General features: G+C 56.8%; 2 protein-coding genes and 1 long non-coding RNA gene across 21 annotated transcripts; 1 reads left to right on the top strand and 2 right to left on the bottom strand.

Annotated features, from left to right (window-relative positions):
- Nucleotides 1-397: 397 nt before the first annotated feature.
- On the bottom strand, nucleotides 398-5,576 carry LOC129138085 (uncharacterized). Its single transcript, XR_010153973.1, has 3 exons — nucleotides 4,692-5,576; nucleotides 3,726-3,791; nucleotides 398-2,639 (listed from the first exon to the last, which is right to left on the bottom strand). It is a non-coding gene; the product is annotated as an uncharacterized LOC129138085 (long non-coding RNA).
- A 118-nt stretch (nucleotides 5,577-5,694) lies between these two features.
- On the top strand, nucleotides 5,695-18,792 carry LENG8 (leukocyte receptor cluster member 8). 19 transcript variants are annotated; one of them, XM_054673503.2, is made up of 16 exons: nucleotides 5,695-5,833; nucleotides 7,823-7,915; nucleotides 8,625-8,799; nucleotides 9,185-9,286; nucleotides 10,144-10,254; nucleotides 11,028-11,280; nucleotides 11,548-11,689; nucleotides 11,961-12,164; nucleotides 12,564-12,842; nucleotides 12,923-13,063; nucleotides 13,233-13,518; nucleotides 14,343-14,444; nucleotides 14,530-14,598; nucleotides 14,699-14,828; nucleotides 14,910-15,117; nucleotides 17,538-18,792. In XM_054673503.2, the coding sequence occupies exons 2-16, from the start codon at nucleotides 7,878-7,880 to the stop codon at nucleotides 17,698-17,700; spliced, it is 2,403 nt and encodes an 800-aa protein (XP_054529478.1). In that variant the 5' UTR covers nucleotides 5,695-5,833; nucleotides 7,823-7,877; the 3' UTR covers nucleotides 17,701-18,792. The 19 variants fall into 19 exon arrangements, with proteins under 19 accessions (XP_054529478.1, XP_009434658.4, XP_063658360.1 ...); XM_001174973.6 differs by having other exon boundaries at nucleotides 5,705-5,837; XM_054673505.2 differs by having other exon boundaries at nucleotides 5,705-5,837; nucleotides 11,551-11,689.
- Nucleotides 18,504-20,603, bottom strand: LENG9 (leukocyte receptor cluster member 9). The gene has a single exon (XM_003316677.7). The coding sequence runs from the start codon at nucleotides 20,299-20,301 to the stop codon at nucleotides 18,862-18,864; it is 1,440 nt and encodes a 479-aa protein (XP_003316725.2). The 5' UTR covers nucleotides 20,302-20,603; the 3' UTR covers nucleotides 18,504-18,861.
- Between the last annotated feature and the right edge of the window lie 741 nt (nucleotides 20,604-21,344).

Genomic DNA, 21,344 nt, shown 5'->3' on the forward strand with positions numbered 1-21,344 from the left:
ATAAAACTCCTAGAAGATAACATAGGAGAAAATCTACATGACTGGGTTTTGTGAATTTTTTTTTTTTTTTGAGACAAGAGTCTCACTCTGTCGCCCAGGCTGGAGTGCACTGGCAGAATCTTGGCTCACTGCAACCTCTGCCTCCTGGGTTCAAGTGATTCTCATGCCTCAGCCTCCTGAGTAGCTGGAATTACAGGTGTGCGCCACCACGCCTGGCTAATTTTTGTATTTTTAGTAGAGATGGGGTTTTGCCACGTTGGCCAGGCTGGTCTCAAACTCCTGGCCTCAAGTGATCCACTCACCTCGGCTTCCCAAAATACTGGGATGACAGCTGTGAGCCACCGCACCCAGCCGTGATAATTTTTTTGATACAACATCAAAGGCATGATCCACGAAAGAAACTTACAAGCTTGACTTTATTAAAATAATAATAAAAAAACCCCTCTGCTAGGCCAGGCGTGGTGGCTCACGCCTGTAATCCCAGCACTTTGGGAGGTCGAAGCGGGCGGATCACGAGGTCAGGAGATCGAGACCATCCTGGCTAACACGGTGAAGCCCCGTCTCTACTAAAAATACAAAAAATTAGCCAGGTGTGGTGGCAGGTGCCTGTAGTCCCAGCTACTCAGGAGGCTGAGGCAGGAGAATGGCGTGAACCCGGGAGGCGGAGCTTGCAGTGAGCCGAGATCACGCCACTGCACTCCAGACTGGGCGACAGAGCGAGACTCCATCTCAAAAAACAAAACAAAACAAAACAAAACCCTCTGCTCTTTGAAAAACATTTTTAATATAATGAGAAAAGCTGCAGCCTGGGAGAAACTATTTGCAAGAGACCTATCTCATGAAGGACTGCTATCCAAGATTTACAAAGGGCTCTTAAAACTCAGTTAACAGGAAAACAATCTGATTAAAAAATAGGAAAAGGGGCCAGGCATGGTGGCTTACACCTGTAATCCCAGCACTTTGGGAGGCCAAGACGGGCAGGAATTTGAGACCAGCCTGGCCAATATGGTGAAACCCTGTCTGTACTAAAAATACAAAAATTAGCCAGCATGATGGCACGTGCCTGTAGTCCCAGCTACTCGGGAGGCTGAGGCAGAAGAATTGCTTGGGAGGCGGAGGTTGGAGTGAGCCGAGATGGTGCCACTGCACTCCAACCTGGGTGACAGAGTGAGATTCGGTCTCAAAAAAAAAAAAAAAAAAGGATTGTTTCTGGGTGTGTCTGTGAGGGTGTTGCCAGGGAGACTGACACTTGAGTCAGTGGACTGGGAGAGGAAGACCCACTCTCAGTGTGGGTGGGCACCATCCAGTTAGTGCCAGTGTGGCTAGAACAGGCAGAAGGTGGGAGGGGCTGGCTTGCTGAGTCTTCTGGGTTTCATCTTTCTCCTGCGCTGGATACTTCCTGTCTTTGGAGATTAGACTCCAGGTTCTTTGGCCTTTGGACTCTTGAACTTCCACCAGTGGTGTGTCGGGGACTCTTGGGCCTTCCACCACAGACTGAAGGCTGCGCCGTTGGCTTCCCTACTTTTGAGGCTTTTGGACTTTGAGACGTGACTGGCTTCTTCCTTCCTCAGCTTGCAGATGGCCTATAGTGGGACTTTGCCTGATGATCCTGTGAGCCAGTTCTCCCTAATATACTCCCTTTCAATATATACATATATCCTGTTAGTTCTGGCCCTCTGGAGAACCCTAATACAGATGGCAAATAAACACAGGAAAAGATGTTCACCGTATGTCATTAGGGAACTGTCCGTTAAAACAAGACACCACTGGCCGGACGCGGTGGCTCACACCTGTAATCCTAGCACTTTGGAAGGCCAAGGCAGGTGGATCACGAGGTCAAGAGATCGAGATCATCCTGGCCAACATGGTGAAACCCTGTTTCTACTAAAAATACAAAAATTAGCTGGGCGTGGTGGCGCACGCCTGTAGTCCCAGCTACTCGGGAGGCTGAGGCAGGAGAATCGCTTGAACCCAGGAGGCGGAGGTTGCAGTGAGCCAAGACCATGCCACTGCACTCCAGCCTGGAAGACAGAGTGAGACTCTGTCTCAAAAAAAAAAAAAAAAAAACAAGACACCACTACATACCTATTAGAATGCCAAATCCAAAATGCTGGCACCACCAAATGCTGGCAGAAATGTGGAGCAACAGAAACCCTTCTTCATTGGTGCTGGCAATGCAGAATGGTACAGCTACTTTGGAGGACAGTGTGGCGGTCTCTCATAATCCTAAACATACTCTTAGAATATGCACCAGCAACAGTGCTCCCCAGGATTTACACAGATGGGTTGAAAACTTCTGCCCACAAAGAAATCTGCACGTGCACGTTTATGGCAGCTTTCTTTATCACTGCCAAAAACTTGGAAGGAACCAAGATATCCTTCAATAAATGTCTTACTACATTCTGGTTGTTGTAACAAAATACCATACACTGCGTAGCTGAGGCAGGAGGATCACTTGAGCCTGGGAGGTTGAAGCTGCTGTGGGCTGAGACAGAGATCACGTCATTGCACTCCAGCCTGGGTGACAGAATGAGAGACCCTGTCTCCAGAAAAAAAAAAAGTACAGTTTTGGTTTTTGCTGTGACTGGGCTCCTGGAGTGAGAGCTCTGGATCCCAGCTGCAAGATGAGGAATCTGGAGCTGAGAGAAGGGAAACGAGTTTTCCAAGTCATACGGCTGGTTAAGTAAAAGAGCCGGGATTATGACTTAGGTTTCCTGCCACCCAAGATTATTATTTTTTGAAACAGAGTTTCGCTCTGTCTCCCAGGCTGGAGTGCAATGGCATGATCTGGGCTCACTGCAACCCCCCCAGGGTTCTAGCGATTCTCCTGCCTCAGCCTCCTGAGTAGCTGGGATTACAGGCATGTGCCACCACGCCCAGCTAATTTTTCTATATTTTTAGTAGAGACGGGGTTTCGCCATGTTGGCCAGGCTGGTCTTGAACTCCTGACCTCAGGTGATCCACATGCCTCGGCCTCCCAAAGTGCTAGGATCACACGCATGAGCCACCGCGCCTGGCCTATCCAAGATTATTAAAATAAGTTTTCAGAAGCAACCCCCTACCGGCCAGGCGCAGTGGCTCATGCCTGTAATCCCAGCACTTTGGGAGGTGGAGGCGGGTGGGTCACCTGAGGTCGGGAATTCGAGATACTGTGAAACCCTGTCTCCACTAAAAATACAAAAATTAGCTGGGCGTGGCGGTACACGCCTGTAATCCCAGCTACTGGGAGGCTGAGGCACGAGAATTGCTTGAACCTGGGAGGCAAAGATTGCAGTGAGCTGAGATCGTGCTACTGCACTCCAGCCTGGGCGACAGAGCCGTCTCAAATAATAATAATAATAATAGATTTTTTTAAAAAAAGCAACCCCCTAGTGACTTCTTAGAGCAAATCATCAGACAGTTGGGGTAAAATTCTGAAGTGGATTAAGGGAGGGGTGCTGGTTTGCCTGGATGACTACATGAACATAGCCCTGGAACCAACCAAATATGTAACTGGACAACAGAAAAATAAGTACAGGGTGCATTAATCAGAGGCAACAATGTTTTGTAGTTAAGTACACAGAAGACACGATGTGAAGACACCAAGAGAACAGTACTTTTCATGGTTAGACACATTTCTTAGGTATTTTTTCTACTTTGGGGTTCTTTTGTGATATAATTTGTCCTGTTTTCATAATTTTTTTTTTCCTGACATGTAAGATAAATGTATCTAATTGTGGGCTTACTTGTAAAGAGTTTTCACATTTAAGTTCCAGTCATTTCATTTTATCGCTGTGTCTGTGTACAGAATGCTAAAGAATAAGACATAAAAAATAAAAGTACAGTTATAAACACCTCTTTTAAAAGGCAGAGACTGTTCGCTTGGGCAAAAAAAAGCAAGATCCAACTACATGCTATCTACAAGAAACCCACCCTAAATACAACAGGTAAAAGGAAGCTAAATGGAACGTGGGTCCTGGCTTGTACTCTGGCATGTAAAGAAAACATTGGAGGAAGAGGCGGTGAAATCCCAGTAAAGTCTGGGTTTTAGTTACAGTAATGCATCATGTCAGTATCTACAACAAACCACTTTTGTTGGTGCTTGTGATGACAGCATCAGAAGAAACTGGGCATAAAACATGCTGGACTGCGTATGATCTTTCCAACTTTTTTTTCTTTTTGAGACAAGAGTTTCACTCTTGTTGCCCAGGCTGGAGTGCAATGGCGTAACCTCGGCTCACTGCAACCTCGGCCTCCTGGGTTCAAGCGATTCTCCTGCCTCAGCCTCCCGAGTAGCCGGGATTACAGGTGCACGCGCCACCACGCCCAGCTAATTTCTGTATTTTTAGTAGAGACGGGACTTCACCATGTTGGCCAGGCTGATCTTGAACTCCTGACCCCAGGTGATCCACCCATCTCGGCCTCCCAAAGTGTTGGGATTACAGGCGTGAGCCAGCGCGCCCGGTCTTTGCAACGTTTTGAATAAATCCAAAATTATTCCAGAACAAAAAGCTTAGTACCAAAAAGAAAACAGAAACAAAAACAAAACAAAACAACCCCCCCCCCACAGAGTAAAATAACGGAAAAAGATCTACTATGCTAGCACTAACAAAATAATACGTAGTTATGAAAATGGTATGTATTTTTCAAGCTAGAAGTTCATAATGGTAGAACATGAGGAGGAAAACTGCCTCTTAAATCCCACCACTTACTGTGACACAGTGACCGGTCCCTGCAGCGGACTGGATAGTTGTATCAGAGTCCTGGACGGAAACAGATGGCACTCAAAAGGTGGCGCGCAGTTCAGAGAAATGCCTATGTACGGATTTGGTCCAATGCCTCAGCCTGACCTCAGGGACCTTCGGGGGTCTGCTCCGCGCCCACCCTTACACATCTGTGACCCCACACACTTCCACCCCAGCGCCACTGCCAACAGCTACACCCATCCCCCTCCAACCGCGTCAGCTTCCAGCCTCGGTCCATCTGAACTCGCCGTGCCCCCTCCACTGCGCCCTTCCAGATTCATTTGCTAGGGAAGCCCGCTCTTCCGGGTGGAGCTGTTCCTCATCCCCTTTCTTTATCATTCTCTCCCCAGGGCTTCCACATCACCGTGCTGTGGACAATCTCGGAACTCCTGTCGCGCCAGTTTACATTTAGGAACAGTAATGGCTCCCACTGACTCAGTCAAAACAAGGCTGCGGCCGGGCACGGTGGCTCACGCCCGTAATCCCAGCACTTTGGGAAGCCGAGACGGAGGGATCACGAGGTCAGGAGTTCGAGAACAGCCTGGCCGACATGGTGAAACCCCGTCTTTACTAAAAACACAAAAATTAGCCGGGCATAGTGGCGCGCGCCTGTAATCCCAGCTACTCCGGAGGCTGAGGCAGAATTGTTTGAACCCAGGAGGCGGAGGTTGCAGTGAGCAGAGATCACGCCACTGTACTCTATCGTGAGCGACGACAGAGCAAAAGCAAGACTTCGTCTCCGAGAACAACAACAACAGCAACAAGAAAACAACAATAAAAAAAATAAGGCTGCGTGGGAGGCAGAAAGAGCTAATGCGGCCACGCTTGTCCCCTCGGGGCCACCGTCCCCACGCAGACTTCCGGTCTGCCTTAAAATGTTCTTGCGTAAGTGCGTGGGCAGGAGGGCGGGCTCAAGCGTAGCTCGTGGCGTTCATTGGCTGTTCAGGGCCGAGGGAGGCGGTGCAAGGCCACCGCGTGACGTCAGGACGCCGCGGTCAGGACGTCGAAGCCAAAGAAGACCAGAGCCAGCCGGGTGGCACAGCGGTGTCGTGGCCGTGTTGCTGATCGCCTGGGTGGTTGTTGGCGTGTCCCTGCAGCGAAGGGTCCTGGTTGGTAAGGGGAGCGGCGGGCGAGCAGGCGGGCGGGGATAGCATCTCCTTTTGGTCTTGTGCCCCGCGAGCCCCGAGGCCTTCTCGGCCGTCGCAGCAGCAGACGCCGCGCGCGAGCGTCGACAGGGTGTGGCGGCGCAGGGGCAGCCACTGCGCCTGCGCACCGGGCCTGGGGCCGCGCGTTCGGGCACTAGCGCGCGTGCGCCGTCGTCTTCTACTTTCCGTTCCTCTCCCTTGGAGTTCTCGGGGCCCCGGGGCGCCCCTCACTCGCCGTTGACCGGGTGTTGCCCCGGGCGACGGGCGGCTCCTGCGCGTCTTTCTGGGGCGTGGTGCGCAGTCGCGGCCTGGGCAGTGGCTCCGTGGCTAGTCGTGGGGATCCGGGCGGCCTCCTCCACCCGGCGTCCTCCTTTGCCTTCGCCCAGCCTGCGGGACGGCCAGGTGCTCCCGGGACCTCAGGCCTTGCGTCTGATGCCTGTCTCTGTTCTTGAGACCCGTCCGGGAGTCCTCTGTCCAGCCCCCAACTCCTGACCTTACCTCTGATCTCCCTTCTGCCCTGGGGCTCCTCTTCCTGTGTCCCCGCCACGATCCCTCGTCTCCACCCACGCCCTGTGTCCTGTTTAAGTTAAGCCTTTGCGTTTCTAGGGCTTTTCCCCAGCTCCAGACTCCCGTTCCTATCCCGTCAACTCGTGAGAATTCCGGTTCTCCTGCGGGTTTAATTATCCTACTTATCAGCTACTCCCTCTCGGGAGTTTAGGCTCCTGAATCCTTGCTCCGGAGACACTCCACTTTTCTTCCAGTTCTCTCTGTACCCCACTCTTAATTCGTTGAACATGTTTTGGGTCGTCTTTGGCATTCCCAAAGCTTTATGTCCAGACACCCAACCAAGGTGATCCCTCTTCTCTCCCAGCCCTACCCCTGCTTCCGGGAACCTCCCGTGGAAGCAGGCAGGGGTAGTCCCACTGAGGACTCCCACGTAGGTCTCTTTACTGCCCTTCGGAGACCTTTTTGAAATCAGTCTGTCAGTGCTAAGAACCCATTTCTTCACGTTGGGGTTCACGTTGGCATTCTCAGGAACGCTCAACGACCACTTGCTTCCAGGTTTAACTTCCGGAAAATCCCCTTTTCCTCTCAAAATTTTCTTCTTTTCTCCAATATTCTTGCAGCCCCCTTGATGCTCCCTGAAAGGCCTCCCTTTTCACAGAGTTCTCGGAAACCTTTCCACCCTCTCAGCCTTAAGGGTTCCCTCAGACTCTTCTCATTATAGCATCCATCCTCTTGGTTCAGGTTCCTTTCACAACCCGTATTCCCTAGCTTTTTTTTTTTTTTTTTTTTTTTTTTTGAGACAGAGTTTTGCTCTTGTTGCCCAGGCTGGAGAGCAAAGGCGCAGTCTCAGCTCACCGCCGTCCGCCTCCCGTGTTCAAGCGATTCTCCTGCCTCGGCCTCCCTAGTAGCTGGGATTACAGGCATATGCCACCATGCCCGGCTAATTTTGTATTTTTAGTAGAGACGTGGTTATTCCATGTTGGTTAGGCTGGTCTCGAACTCCCGACCTCAGGTGACCTGCCCGCCTTGGCCTCTCAAAGTGCTGGGATTCCAGGCGTGAGCCACCGCGCCTGGCCCCTAGAATTTTTTTTAGACCTTTTCCCCTTGTTGGAGGCACCCCTACCCTCTGGACCTTTCATCACACCCTCTCTTTGCTCACATGGGTTTCAGACCCTTCTCCTTCCCTTTGGGAAGTCTGCTCTGGCTTCCCTGTTTCCAAATCCTTCGTTTTCCACCTGGAGCTCTACAAAGGGGCCAGGGGCTTCCCCTCACTCCAGCCTTTCTAGTCCACACCCAGAACTCTTCAGATCCTTGACCCCAGTGGCTTCTCAGCCAGCCTCCCCTTTTCTGCCTGGCTTCTCTTGAGTCCATCTACTTTTCTTCCCCACTTTGTGACGTGTTTTTAGCTCCCCCTTAAGTCTCCCTAACTCATTCTTTTTCTCATAGACAGTGAAAAAGCAGTCTGGCTCCCGAGGTCCACCCCTTATACCCCAAGGTCCAGATGGCGGCCAACGTGGGTGATCAACGTAGCACAGATTGGTTAGTGAGGCGAGAGGGATGGAGGCCAGTCGGGAGGGAAAGAGGAAGCAAGACCCAGTGCTGTCCTCTGGGGTGGGACCTCCCGTGGCCTTAGGGGAAGTGATGCCACAATCCCTGTGGGTGGGGGTGGTGGTGAGGCAAACACAGAGGGAAGCATTTGGTTGTGGTGTGGAGAGGGGCAAGCCTTCACCTCTCTGAGCTTTCGTTTTTCACAGTACAGCGCTTGCTTTGCAGAATTGTGATGATTCATTCAAGCAAGTGTAATTAGGAGGCAGCTTCCCAACACTCAATACACAGTCATTTATTTGTTTTTCTGCTGATTCCTTACTTTTTCTCAAAATAGTGTGATAACCTGCCGACTGGGGTGATGTCAGACAGAATTCATTGATTCATGAAAGACATAGCCCTAGGAGGTGCCAGGGCTTGTGTTCAGTTCTGTGGGTTCTGTTAATTGTTTTGTTTGTTTGGTTTTAACAACTGCTGTGTGCCAGGCTCTGGGATAAGTACCTTAAGTGGGTGATCTCATTTATCCCTCCCAGCAGACTCTGAAGCAGAAACCCTTTGTCAGTATAGTACAGATCAGAAAACTTAGGCTTAGATTGGTAGTAACAGTTAGATATGGGATCCAGGGGCTGGAATTTGCTCCCAACTTGCCCACCTGTGTACAGTGGGGAGAACAGGTGTGACTTGATGTCCTCTCTCTCTGCAGGTCTTCTCAGTACAGCATGGTGGCTGGGGCAGGCCGAGAGAATGGCATGGAGACGCCAATGCACGAGAACCCGGAGTGGGAGAAGGCCCGCCAGGCCCTGGCCAGCATCAGCAAGTCAGGAGCTGGTGGCAGCTCTGCCAAGTCCAGCAGCAATGGGCCTGTGGCCAGTGCACAGGTGAGAAGGCCTTGTGGGGCTGGGGTACCCTGAGCTAGAGGTTGTGGGAGGGACACAGTCTGGCGTCCTCTTGTATCATTCAGATGGGGTGCTCTGAGGGGAAACATAAAAAGACGTTCCAGGGTATCTAAATCTGAACGGGAAAAAGTTCTGTTTCCTTGAGGAAATTAGGGCGTGATGTGGTTCTGAAGAGGGAGGCCATGCCCATGCCCCTGGTCTCTAACGTGCGTGAGTCTCATGGTAGAGACAGTGGCTCACTTTGCAGATACATGGACCCAGTTTCATCCCTTGGCAATTGGCCACCAGTAAACAGGCTTGCCCTTTGGGGGCTGTGTGCCTGTGGATTTGGGCTGCTGATGGCACATGTGCCTCTCTGTTTCCACAGTACGTGTCCCAGGCAGAAGCCTCAGCTTTGCAGCAGCAGCAGTACTACCAGTGGTACCAGCAGTACAACTATGCCTACCCCTACAGCTACTACTATCCCATGGTGAGTCCCCAGCCGGCGGGGCGGGGCGGGGCGGGGCGGGGCGGGGCGGGGCGGGGCGGGGCGGGGCGGGGAAGGGTGGGGCGAGGTGGAGTCTGCTGGGACGGGACGGGCTGGGGCAGAGCGAGGTGAAGTGGAGTCTGCGGGATGGGGCCGGGTGGTGGATGGACTGGAGATCGCAGTGATAACTGCTCAGAAACCCTCTAACTTGCCCAGGAGGTAAATTCCTAGGTCCCCGCCATGAGCCACAAGGTCCTACATACCCGGTTCTGGTCCCTTCTCTCCTCACGCTCATTCTGCCATGGCCATCGAAGCAGAGACCTCCTTGATGCCCGCACCCGCCAGGCCCGCTCTTGCTTTGCCCTGGCTGCAGTGCTCCCTGTGTTGCCGCCTCTTGGAGGTCTCTGCTCAGATTCCGCCTTCAGAGAGCCTCTACCTGACACACTGATTGAAAGTAGCATTCCTGCCTCGCAGCCTGTCCCTCTCCCTTTCTTTGCCATCTTATTGTTTCATGATCCTTATTGCTGGATGTATTACATATTGATGTCTCCAGCCGGGCATGTAATTCCAGCACAAGCTTCATTACAGCATGGGTTTTCCTTTTGTTCTGTCGTAGTGCTTAGAAGAGTTGGCACTCAGTATTGTTGCTTATATTCTTCCGAGAACTAGCTAAGTGAGATGTGGGATTGATAGAGGTTTTTGTTTTCCTAATATATGAGAGGATGTGGTGCATTAATATAGTGGAGAGAGAAAGGGGTGAGGGATTGGTAGAGGGTCATGGCTGGTGTAGTTCCTGAGCAGGCTGGGGAAGCGGAAAGGGTAGGCCTCCCACTAAACCCTCCCTCCCTGCGCCTTTGCAGAGCATGTACCAGAGCTATGGTTCCCCTTCCCAGTATGGGATGGCCGGCTCCTATGGCTCAGCCACACCCCAGCAGCCATCCGCACCCCAACACCAAGGGACTCTGAACCAGGTAACATCCTAGCCCAGCTCCCATACCCTGCTCAAGCAGAGGAAGTGTAGATTTTTGAATGAGCTGTCAATGAGGAATGGCTTGTACTCCTTAAGCTGCTTTTTTCCTTCCAAGCAACTCCTGATCTGAAAATGAGGAGGACAGAGCATAGTGTTTGAACCTGGGGTGGGTTTAAGGCTGAGCCAAGGCCAGGGCTGAGATGTTGAAAGACAGCTCATCTTTTTCCCTAGCATGGTCACCCATAGGCGTGCACACACGGGCTGGGTTTTGCATTGAAGGTGCAGCTTGGAGGAATGGCCGGGCTGGTGCACAGGAGGCAGGTAGACCTGGGTTTGAATCCCAGCTGTCCCACCCCTGGTGTAATTACGCATCTCAGTCAGCTCTCGAAAGCGGGAAGGATGGTAGCCTCATCCTCGGGCTCCATGAGTGTGTGTGCTCATGTGTGTCTTGTGCTCAGATGGTAGCGCTGGAGTGGGTGTGTTGTCGGTGGCTGTTACTCCAGCATTGAAACGCTGCCAGCTGCCGCTTCATAGCTTAGGGCCCTGGGAAGTTGCTTAGTCTCTGAGCTGGAGCCTTGTCAGCTGTGAAAAGGGCTGTTAACAAATGTTAACCTCACAGAGTTACTGAGGACTCGAATGAACTCACATTTGGGAAGGTCACGGGAGGGTTGAGTGCTGAGTGCTGTGACCACCGCGTCCTCACAGCGAGGGCTGAGTGCCACTCGCCAGCCCCAGAATCTGCCTCCCGTGCTCAGCGCCTGCTTCCTTCTGCAGCCCCCAGTCCCCGGCATGGATGAGAGCATGTCCTACCAGGCTCCCCCTCAGCAGCTGCCGTCGGCTCAGCCCCCTCAGCCCTCAAATCCCCCACATGGGGCTCACACGCTGAACAGTGGCCCTCAGCCTGGGACAGCTCCAGCCACACAGCACAGCCAGGCGGGGCCCGCCACGGGCCAGGCCTATGGGCCACACACCTACACTGAACCTGCCAAGCCCAAGAAGGGCCAACAGCTGTGGAACCGCATGAAGCGTAAGTTGGCAGAGCTACGTGGAGGTCCGAGCGGTTGGGCCCTCACAGAGCTCCTGGGTGTGAGGCCCGTGGTGTGTGCTGCTCCTTGTTTCTGGGTGTTATGATCGCCAGGCTGGGGGTGGGGCTGCTTTGGACCAGGCACATGTGTGCTGGAGCCCTCCTCTAGAACCTGACCACTCCTCCCTGCATTTCCACTTCCTCCCGTCTCCTGGGGACCCCTGGATGTGCTGGGGAAGGGCCTAACCATAGCTTTCGCTGCCCTCACAGCAGCCCCTGGGACTGGAGGTCTCAAGTTCAACATCCAGAAGCGACCCTTTGCTGTTACCACCCAGAGCTTTGGCTCCAACGCAGAGGGCCAGCACAGCGGTTTTGGCCCCCAGCCCAACCCTGAGAAAGCTCAGAACCACAGGTGACGTCTGCCCCCTTGCCCCGTCGCAGCCCCACACTCTGCACTCAGCGTCTATGGCCCAGTCCCACTGGCCAGCTGCCCACCCTGAGCCTCAATGTGCGCCTCTGAAAAGGGCAGAAGGACCCTCTCTTGGGGGTTGCTGTGAGCACTGAAGGAGACAGAAGGAAAACTTGGGTACTGTGTCCCGCTGTGTCAGCTCACAGTGGCGGTGGGGATGGTCTTTTGAGTTTGGGATCCTCTCCAACTGAGCCCCTCATCTGTCCTCCTGCAGCGGGTCCTCTGCCCGGGGGAACCTGTCTGGGAAACCCGATGACTGGCCCCAGGACATGAAAGAGTATGTGGAGCGCTGCTTCACCGCCTGTGAGTCAGAGGAGGACAAGGACCGCACGGAAAAGCTGCTCAAGGAGGTGCTGCAGGCGCGGCTGCAGGACGGCTCGGCCTATACCATTGACTGGAGCCGGGAGCCCTTGCCGGGGTTAGTCTTGGTGGGGGACATAGGTGGGAGGGTGGTGCTGTGAGAGGCATGGGCTGGGTATGGAGGTAGGAGAGTTGCGGGTCCCAGGTACCAGGAGCTCCAAAGAGAAATGAACCGGAAAGTTGGATCCTGGGGGAATGAAGTCCTGGTTGGAGGGAGGCCAGTGGGGTGGGGTGGGGACCATGGATGCTGGAGAGGTGTGCATTGCTCAGTGGTTAAGTGCACCCCCTGGAGATGGAAAACCTGGGTTTGCATCTCATTTCTGCACTGTAATAGCTGAGCCGCCTGGGGAAAGTGCCTTTCCTTTCGGAGGTGGGTCGGTACATTGAGGGAGGTGGTGGTGGCTGTCCTGCCAGTGTCTGGCGGGGTTGGTGACGCCCTGCCCTGCTGTATTCTCAGGCTGACCCGGGAGCCTGTGGCTGAGAGCCCTAAGAAGAAGCGGTGGGAGGCCGCTAGCAGCCTTCACCCTCCTAGAGGCGCGGGCTCGGCGACAAGGGGCGGGGGTGCCCCGTCCCAGCGAGGGACGCCCGGGGCTGGGGGTGCCGGTCGAGCCCGGGGCAACAGCTTCACCAAGTTTGGCAACCGCAACGTCTTCATGAAGGACAACAGCTCTTCTTCCAGCACAGACTCCCGCTCCCGCTCCTCCTCCAGGTCCCCGACGCGCCACTTCCGCAGAAGGTACTGAGGCTCCCGGCTGGGGGGGTGTGTGAGGGAGCGGGGAGGCGTTTCAGGCCTGACCCTCCTGCTTCTTCCTGCAGTGACTCCCACTCAGACTCCGACAGCTCCTACTCAGGGAATGAGTGTCACCCTGTGGGCCGCAGGAACCCGCCCCCTAAGGGCCGGGGCGGTCGAGGGGCCCATATGGATCGGGGCCGAGGCAGGGCGCAGCGTGGGAAGAGGTGAGACTGTGTGAGGGCTCGACACACAGGCCAGGGTGGAGGAGGGTCCTGGGGGCCCTGGGAGGAGGAGGAAGAGGGCCGGACAGGTGGACAGCCAGCTGCCAAAGGGGCGAGGCTGGAGGGGGGCTGGAGACGCCTGTCGCACTCACTGCCCCTCATCCCTTCCTAGGCACGATCTGGCGCCCACCAAGCGCAGTCGAAAGAAGATGGCGGCGCTGGAGTGTGAGGACCCGGAGCGAGAGCTGAAGAAGCAGAAGCGGGCAGCCCGCTTCCAGCACGGACACTCCCGCCGCCTGCGCCTCGAGCCCCTGGTGCTGCAGATGAGCAGCCTGGAGAGCAGTGGGGCTGACCCTGACTGGCAGGAGCTGCAGATCGTGGGCACCTGCCCTGACATCACCAAGCACTACCTGCGCCTCACCTGTGCCCCCGACCCGTCCACCGTGCGCCCTGTGGCAGTAAGTGCCCAGCAGGGCAGTTCTACTCTGTGAGGCCGTGCTGGCTCAGGACTTGGAGAGCCAACCCAGGGAGGGTGGCAGAGGCCACACGGGGGCTCTGGTATGGCAGGGGAAGCTCGGCCAGAGACGCCTCGGCTGGTCGGCGTTCTGAGAGGAGCGCAAAGGCGCTCTGCTGCCCTGGAGCCCCGCGTGGCGGGTGTGCAGCTTGGCCGGCGAATCGCTTGACCTCTGGGCCGTGGTTCCTGGCTTAGGTGACACGGAGCATAAAGCCTTCTCCCAGGCCCGTGGGCTGTGGGGCGTGGCGGGCTGTTCTTCCAGTGTTTGCCGTAGTCACTGTTCTGCTGCAGAACCTGTGAACAGCCATGTGCTTATAGGGAAATGGGTGTGGAGGTGGCCACTCTTAACCCATGTCTTGTGGGGTTTTTTTCTCTTTTTTTGGGGGAGAGTCTGGCTCTGTCGCCCAAGCTGGAGTGCAATGGCGTGATCTTGGCTCACCGCAGCCTCTGCTCCCCGGCTTCAAGCGATTCTCCTGCCTCAGCCTCCCTAGTGGCTGGGATTACAGGCGTCTGCCACTACGCCTGGCTGATTTTTGTATTTTTAGTAGAGACGGGGTTTCACCATGTTGGCCAGGTTGGTCTCAAACTCCTGACCTCAGATGATCCACACACCTCGGCCTCCCAAAGTGCTGGGATTACAGGCGTGAGCCACTGCGCCTGGCCTTTTTTTTTTTTTTTAATGTTGCAACTCTCCCACCAAATAAGTGGAAGCCGTTGGCCACGCCACCTGAGTTGTACTCCGAGTGTGAATTCAGTTCCCTTTTTCAGGTTTTGAAAAAGTCGCTGTGCATGGTCAAGTGCCACTGGAAAGAGAAGCAGGACTACGCGTTTGCCTGCGAGCAGATGAAGTCGATCCGGCAGGATCTGACGGTGAGGCTCGCGCTGGGAGGGGCCTGGCCTCAGCCAGTCCTGCCTCCCGCTCCTTGTGACTCTTGTTCTCGCCCCGCTGCCCCAGGTGCAGGGCATCCGCACCGAGTTCACGGTGGAGGTGTACGAGACCCATGCCCGGATCGCCTTGGAGAAGGTGAGCTGGTCTCTGCGGGCCTCCCCAGCCCCTTTCCTGCTGCCGTTCTGCCCTCAGCACCCTCACTCTGCTCTCCTCCCTCGGTGCCTCTGCCTTCCAGGGTGACCATGAAGAGTTTAACCAGTGCCAGACGCAGCTCAAGTCGCTGTACGCCGAGAACTTGCCTGGCAATGTGGGCGAGTTTACTGCCTACCGAATCCTTTACTACATCTTTACCAAGAACTCGGGAGGTGAGGCCCAGTCCCCAGGACAGAGGCCATGGTACCCAGGGTTGAGCCCTGCTGACTTCACCCTCTTTGTCTTGGTGCTAGACATCACCACGGAGCTGGCATACCTCACACGAGAACTGAAGGCAGATCCTTGCGTGGCCCACGCCTTGGCATTAAGGACAGCCTGGGCCCTGGGCAACTACCACCGCTTTTTCCGGCTCTACTGCCATGCACCCTGCATGTCTGGCTACCTCGTGGACAAGTTTGCAGATCGGGAGCGCAAGGTCGCCCTCAAGGCCATGATCAAAACGTATGTGGTGCCAAGCTCCCTTCTGCCTTTGCTCTTCCCATCCTTCCGCCTCGCACCGCCCCTCAGACCAGCTCCTGGCCGCAGGCCTCCCCCAGCCCCCAACCCTTGTCCTGGTCCTTGCTTCCCCATCATCTTTCTCCATTCAGCCCTCCCCTCTCCAGTTCCTCTTGCTCTCCTTGTTGGTCACCTCTGTGTTCCGGGTCACTCCTCTCCCTCTCCCCACTGTTCCCAGCTCACTGCCTCTGGGGCCTCTTCTCCACCCCATCTGTGTGTCTCTTCCTCCTGTTCTCTCCTGCCTGGACCCCATAGTTCACTCCTTGCCCTGGGCTTCCTCAGAACCCTGAGGTCTCTGCTTTCTCAGCTTGTCGCTGTGCTCCCACCATAGAGACCATCTAGACAGCCTCTGGTCCAACAGGACAAGGCCCAGTCCCACTCAGCTCCTTTGAGAGCACCAGAAACGCTTAGGGAGACACCTGTGTTGAGGCCACACTGGGCGCGGTGCCAGAGGCCCCTGGTCAGGCCATGCCCCTGCAGTGTCCTTCGTTCACTAGACATTGCGCCTGGCTTGCTGTGGGTGGGGATGAGTTGCTTGACTCATGTTTAGACACATGGTTCTGTCTGGTGATTGAGGTGCCCAGGCGACGTTGGGCAATGTCAAGAGAGGTTTTCGCTTGTCACAGCAAGGGGATGCTCTTGGCATCTAGTGAGTGGAGGCCAGGGATGCTGCCCTGCCACTGCCATTGGGCCTCAGAGCTCAGTCTTGCCAAGGTGGAGAAATTCTGGTCGAAGAGGTCGACCGGTAGACTGAAGAGGCCTTGAGAGCCTGGCCAGGTGGCTGTCCACGTGAGGTCATAGTCACAGCATGGAGGCCTTGAGTGCCTGGCCAGGTGGCCCTCCACGTGAGGTCATGGTCACAGCATGGAGGCCTTGAGAGCCTGGCCAGGTGGCCCTCCACGTGAGGTCATGGTCACAGCATGGAGGCCTTGAGAGCCTGGCCAGGTGGCCCTCTGTGTGAGGTCATAGTCACAGCATGGAGGCCTTGAGAGCCTGGCCAGGTGGCCCTCCGTGTGAGGTCATAGTCACAGCATGGAGGCCTTGAGAGCCTGGCCAGGTGGCTGTCCACGTGAGGTCATGGTCACAGCATGGAGGCCTTGAGAGCCTGGCCAGGTGGCTGTCCACGTGAGGTCATGGTCACAGCATGGAGGCCTTGAGAGCCTGGCCAGGTGGCCCTCTGTGTGAGGTCATAGTCACAGCATGGAGGCCTTGAGAGCCTGGCCAGGTGGCCCTCCGTGTGAGGTCATAGTCACAGCATAGTTTGGAGCTAGGGAGGGGCCGTCAGCCTGGAGGTTAGGAGACTCATTCTGGAATCTAGTGTGGGTCAAGCCAACTTCAGGGAGAGGCTGAGCCAGGGTAGGAGTCACAGGAGCAGACGAGGGTGTGGGGTGCCGTGCACAGAGCTCCATGACCAGCTTGGGAAGTTAGAAGGAAGGGGAGGCAGGAGGCTGCTTAGTCTGCTGCCATGATGGGCCCCATGAATGGTGGCTCTCAAGCTTCTGTGCTACACAGGGGTGTGTGGTTGGGCGAGTGTCCTTGTTAATTGATACCTAATTGGCCTTGGTTGGGAACATAGCCATGAGTGCCCCTCGTGGGTGGGGCGCTAGTCTGTCATTGACCTCATTGTGTCAGCACCTTCCCCCCAAGGAGGCTGACCCTGCCCTGCCAGCTGAGACTGGGAGACGGAGTGGGCTCTGATCCCAGGGCTTCCAGGAAAGCTCTGGCTTTGGAGCAGAAGCGGGTTCTAGGACTTAGTGCCCCTCACTCGGTGCCTGGGTTCCTGTGTGTGTGGAAAGGGTAGGGCTGCACCCTGTGGAAGAGGGTTCAGGGAGCTCTGAGGACCTGGCTCGTGCTAGATGCTCAGTCAGTAGTGTCTTTTAGCAGCAGCCGGAAGTGACTGCTTTCAGTGTGTAGTGGTGAGTGCTAGCTGGCACCCCTGTGCCTGGCTTCCCAAAGACACTGTAATGCAGGGCAGGGGAAGCAGCGAGGGCTGGGTCCCCACGGTGGCCCTGGCAGCCCTGCCATCCCCATCCCCTGCCGCGTGCTGCTCCCTCCATCTGGCCCCTGCCCCTCAGCCAGTGGAGGAGCCTGCTGGGCCCTTCCCTGCCTGTCCCTTCTCCTCCCTGGCCCCCTGCACAGGTAAGTGAGGGTGAGGGGGGGCACAGCTGGGGACTGGGGCCACTAACCCCACCCCGGGCCCCCCCGAGCCCCTGAGGTGGGGAGGCTGGGAGGCGGGTGGGGAAGCCAGCAGGTACTGTGCTGAGGAAATCCTGTGGGTACCCGAATGGGGGGGCCTCCCCGCTCGTGGGGCCCTCCCCTGCCCTCCCGCCCGCCCGCCTCATCACCTTCTCCTCTTGTCTCCATAGCTTCCGCCCTGCGCTGCCAGTCTCCTACCTGCAGGCCGAGCTGGCCTTCGAGGGCGAGGCCGCCTGCCGGGCCTTCCTAGAGCCCCTGGGCCTGGCCTACACGGGCCCGGACAACTCCAGCATCGACTGCCGCCTCAGCCTGGCGCAGCTGTCAGCCTTCTGAGCACCCAGCGAGGAGGGGCGGGGGCAGGGGCTGCAGCCCCCAGCGCTGCCTTTGCGGATTCTGTTTTTGAGCCGTGGACTTGGGTTGTAAATTTATTTGTGGGGAGTGCGCTCCAGGAAGAGCCACCATCCCTGCCCCCGTTTTCCCACCGGGGAGTCTGTACAGAGATTTTTCTACGTTTTTATTTTTTGCCTCAGAGGGATGGGATTGGGGAGGAGGGGATGGGCAGCGGAGGGTTGGGGGCATGGTCTGCAGGCTCATCTGTGTCCGCCTTTCACTCCACTAATGCTGTCTCAGTGTTTTCTCTCTCTCTCTTTCGAGCTTGCACTCCGGTACCCGACCCGGCGCCCTGGCCCATCCCATGCCGGGGGGCCAGTGGAAAGAAGACAGGCCGTCCAGCCCGTGCCCGCCTGCGGCGGGGGCACCCAGCAAGCCCGCCCACCGCCCGCTGCCTCACCTGCTTCGCCACAGACTCTTGTTCCCAGCCCCTTGGGGCCTCCGTGTTTGGGGTGGGGGAGCTGCTTAGAGACTGTGCCCGTCCTCGGCCCCCCACCCTGAAGTGCCAGCACCACCAGCACCAGATCCTTCGCCGCCACACCGCACTGAGGACACGCCGGCCGGGCCGCCTCGTCTCAAGTTGTATAAAGTTGTCTCCGTGTCCCCTCCTCCCTCTGCCCCCAATGTTTCTTCTGATTTTTTTTTCCCCTTTCCCTCCCTCCCTCTCCGCGTTCTTCCCTTGGTTCAGCACAGGTAAAATGGTTCCCCTCCCTCCCTGCCTTCATGGATCACCAGCTCACGTCATGTTGCCTTCTCTTTTCTTTGTGTGTGTGTTTATTTAAGTTATTTTTCTTCCTCCTCTCCCTTTTCTTTTTGGCCCGCCCTCCCTCCCTCTTCTGCCATGTAACTGGAGGATGTGCTATGAGTTTGCAAACAGCTGGACTGTCAGGCTGCTTTTTTTCCAGATGTTCCTCCTCTGCCTCCCCTTCCCCTCCTCTCCCCCCCTTTTCCTTCCTTCCTTCCTTTCCTTGGAGCACTGAGCACCATTTGGAAGCTTGAGAGAAACCAAAATTAAAGAGAGAAAGAGAGAGCGTGCACGCTCCTGCTTTGTCTTTCCTGTGTGGGCTGTTTGCATCCATTGTCTCCTCCAGAGGTCTGGGGGTGTCACTCCAGGGGGATCTCAGCCAGGGGCTGGAAAGGCCCCCCTGTCCTCCCTATACGGCACAGCCAGAGTGTCTGCAGGGGCTGGCACCCCACTTCCTGGCTGAGGGTGAACTCCAGCTTGGGGAGGTGGACCTGGGAACCATGGGGCACCTTGGCCACGGTGAGGTGGGGGTGCAGCTGCCCTGGAGACTGTAGCGTACTCAGCCCCTCGGCTTCCAGCCTCTGGCTCAGCACTTGTGCCATGCTTTCCAGTGTGGGAGAGGGTGGGGCACACAGCAAATGTGGGCCCAGGAGGACCAGCTTTCTAAAGCTCAGCCGAGGGGGTGCATTTAGCCCCGGGGCCAAGAGGGCCCGTCTCAGAGCTCCAATGGCAGCGGCCTCCTCCCCAGCGCCTGCCAGTCGCAGCAGGGCCAGGGTCAGGTGTAGGTTCTGAGAGGGCACTAGGAAGTTGGCGCAATGTGGGGCCACGTGGACCAGGTATTCCTGGGCCTTGGTCACTTCTGCTTGTAGCCCAGGCTCGGTCACCATGAGGGCCACAAAATGTGTGGGGCGCGGTTGGCAAGGGGCTGCAACACTAAGGCGGGCCCTTTTGTCCTCGGGCCAGGCCGCAGGACCCCACTCGGCTTCTGTCGTCTCAGCGGAGCCCCCCGGGACTCCCAGGGCCTGTGCTTCCTTGCCCCCCAGCAATGTGGTCCTGGTGGCTGCTGTTGGCTTCAGTGCCTCCTCAGTCCCTCCGGCGAGGCGTCCTCTTGGGGCCAGTGTTCCCAAATCAGCAGCTGTGCCCAGCGCCCTCTCCTGGGCCGCCTCCAGCTCTTCGGGTTCCTCCACGCCTGGTTCCTGGTGCCCTGTGCAGAGCGGCCTTGTGCTCCCTCGCTTGGGGGCAGCCTGGGCCTCCTGACCTGTCCCCGCCAGTGTCCACTCGGCATCCTCTGCCCCGTGGGCGCCCTCGGTGTTCGGTGCGTCCAGGATGGTGGGCCCGCGTCCCGCCGCCGAGCCAGAGCCAAAGACGAGGTCGGTGCGCGAGGCGCGGTCCCACACAAGGCGGCCACGGAAGCGGAAGAAGCGCACGCGGTGCTGGGGCACTGCCAGCACGCCCGGCCCGAGCGCCGCCAGCGGCTGGTCCCAGCAAAAGGCGCTGAAGGGCTCCTCGCGCACACCCAGAAAGCGGTCGACGTAGCCCACCGAGAAGTCGGCGGGGTCGAGGCGCGGGTCCCAGCGGATGCGCTGGATGACGTCCGCGGCTGTGCGTAGCGGTGGCTTCTTGGCCCCGGCCTCCGGCTGCGCCTCGCGGCCAGGCGGCGCCGGCGCCCCAGGGTGGGGCTGGCGGCAGCGGGCGCCGAAGCGGCAGCGGCCTTCCAGGAAGAAGCGGCAGGCCGGCGGGGGCGCGGGTTCCGTGGCGGGGGCTTCCTGCGGCAACTCCGGCTCTCTGGCCGCTGCCATGGGTGCGGGGAACTGGCACGCCCGCCGCGCAGACCAGGTCGCCCCGCACGGAGGGCGGCTCCCCTTGGATGCACCGAGCCTCACCCGACAGTGGCGTCAGCGGCCCGCGCTCCGGCCTAGCTCTGGGGACCACGCCGCGTGCCCTCGCTAGGACTCTGGCCCAGTCCCTCCTTGGTGGAGAGCCTGACACCGCTGCTCTGGGACTTCCCGGCTGCGCCCTCCCCCAGCGCCAGGAAAGCAAGCTGCGTAAAGGCTGCGGCAGTCTCGGTCTCCCGGAGCTCTTGGGAGCCTGGCCCCGCCCCTTTCCCGGTGATTGATTTGTGCTTCCTCTTTCTGGGTGATTTACATGTAATGCCACGCCCCTTTCAGGATGATTACGTGTGCCTCGACCTTTAGGTGATTTACATGTAGTGCCCCGCCCCGTTCCCGGTGATTTACATGTGGTGCCCCGCCCCTTTCCTGGTGATTTACGAGTGCCCCACCCCTTTTAGGTGATTTTTTTTTTTTTCATGTGTGCCTCTCCCCTTCCCAAGTGATTTACATGTGTTCCCCGCTCCTTTCAGGGTAATTTACATGTAATGCCCCGCCCCTTTCCGGGTGATTTACGAGTGCCTCTCCCCTTCTCAAGTGATTTACATGTGTCCCGCCCCTTTCCGGGTGATTTACATGCGTGCCCTGGCCCTTTCCCAGTGATACTTTTGTGCTGCCTCTTTCCGGGTGATTTACGTGTGTGCCTCTCCCCAAGTGATTTACATGTGTGCCCTGTCCGTTTTAAGGTGATTTACGTGTGGTGCCCCGCCCCTTTCCCGGTGATTTACATGTGGTGCCCCGCCCCTTTCCCGGTGATACCTGTGTGCCCCGCCCATGAGGGGGACGTCTTTAAAGAACCTGGACCCGCCCTCAGTCCAAGTGATTTACATTTGCGGCCCCGCCCCTCTGGGAAACTTACGAGAACCTGGCCCCTCAGTCCAAATCATTTGCATGTTCGGCCCCATCCCTCTGGGGCCTTAAAGAACCAAGATGCCTGCGGACCCTTCCCCCAC

Source organism: Pan troglodytes, chromosome 20, assembly GCF_028858775.2.
Source record: "Pan troglodytes isolate AG18354 chromosome 20, NHGRI_mPanTro3-v2.0_pri, whole genome shotgun sequence".
In the NCBI taxonomy this organism is placed as follows: Eukaryota; Metazoa; Chordata; class Mammalia; order Primates; family Hominidae; genus Pan; species Pan troglodytes.

What these genes read in the sequence shown, in the direction of transcription:
- LENG8 (XM_009436383.5), top strand. Translation starts at nt 7,878, where the DNA reads ATGGCGGCCAACGTGGGTGATCAACGTAGCACAGATTG. An exon ending in GCTGTGGAACCGCATGAAGC is followed by an intron (nt 11,281 to 11,547) that starts GTAAGTTGGCAG and finishes CTGCCCTCACAG; the next exon opens with CAGCCCCTGGGACTGGAGGT. An exon ending in GAGAAAGCTCAGAACCACAG is followed by an intron (nt 11,690 to 11,960) that starts GTGACGTCTGCC and finishes GTCCTCCTGCAG; the next exon opens with CGGGTCCTCTGCCCGGGGGA.
- LENG9 (XM_003316677.7), bottom strand. Translation starts at nt 20,301, where the DNA reads ATGGCAGCGGCCAGAGAGCCGGAGTTGCCGCAGGAAGCCCCCGCCACG.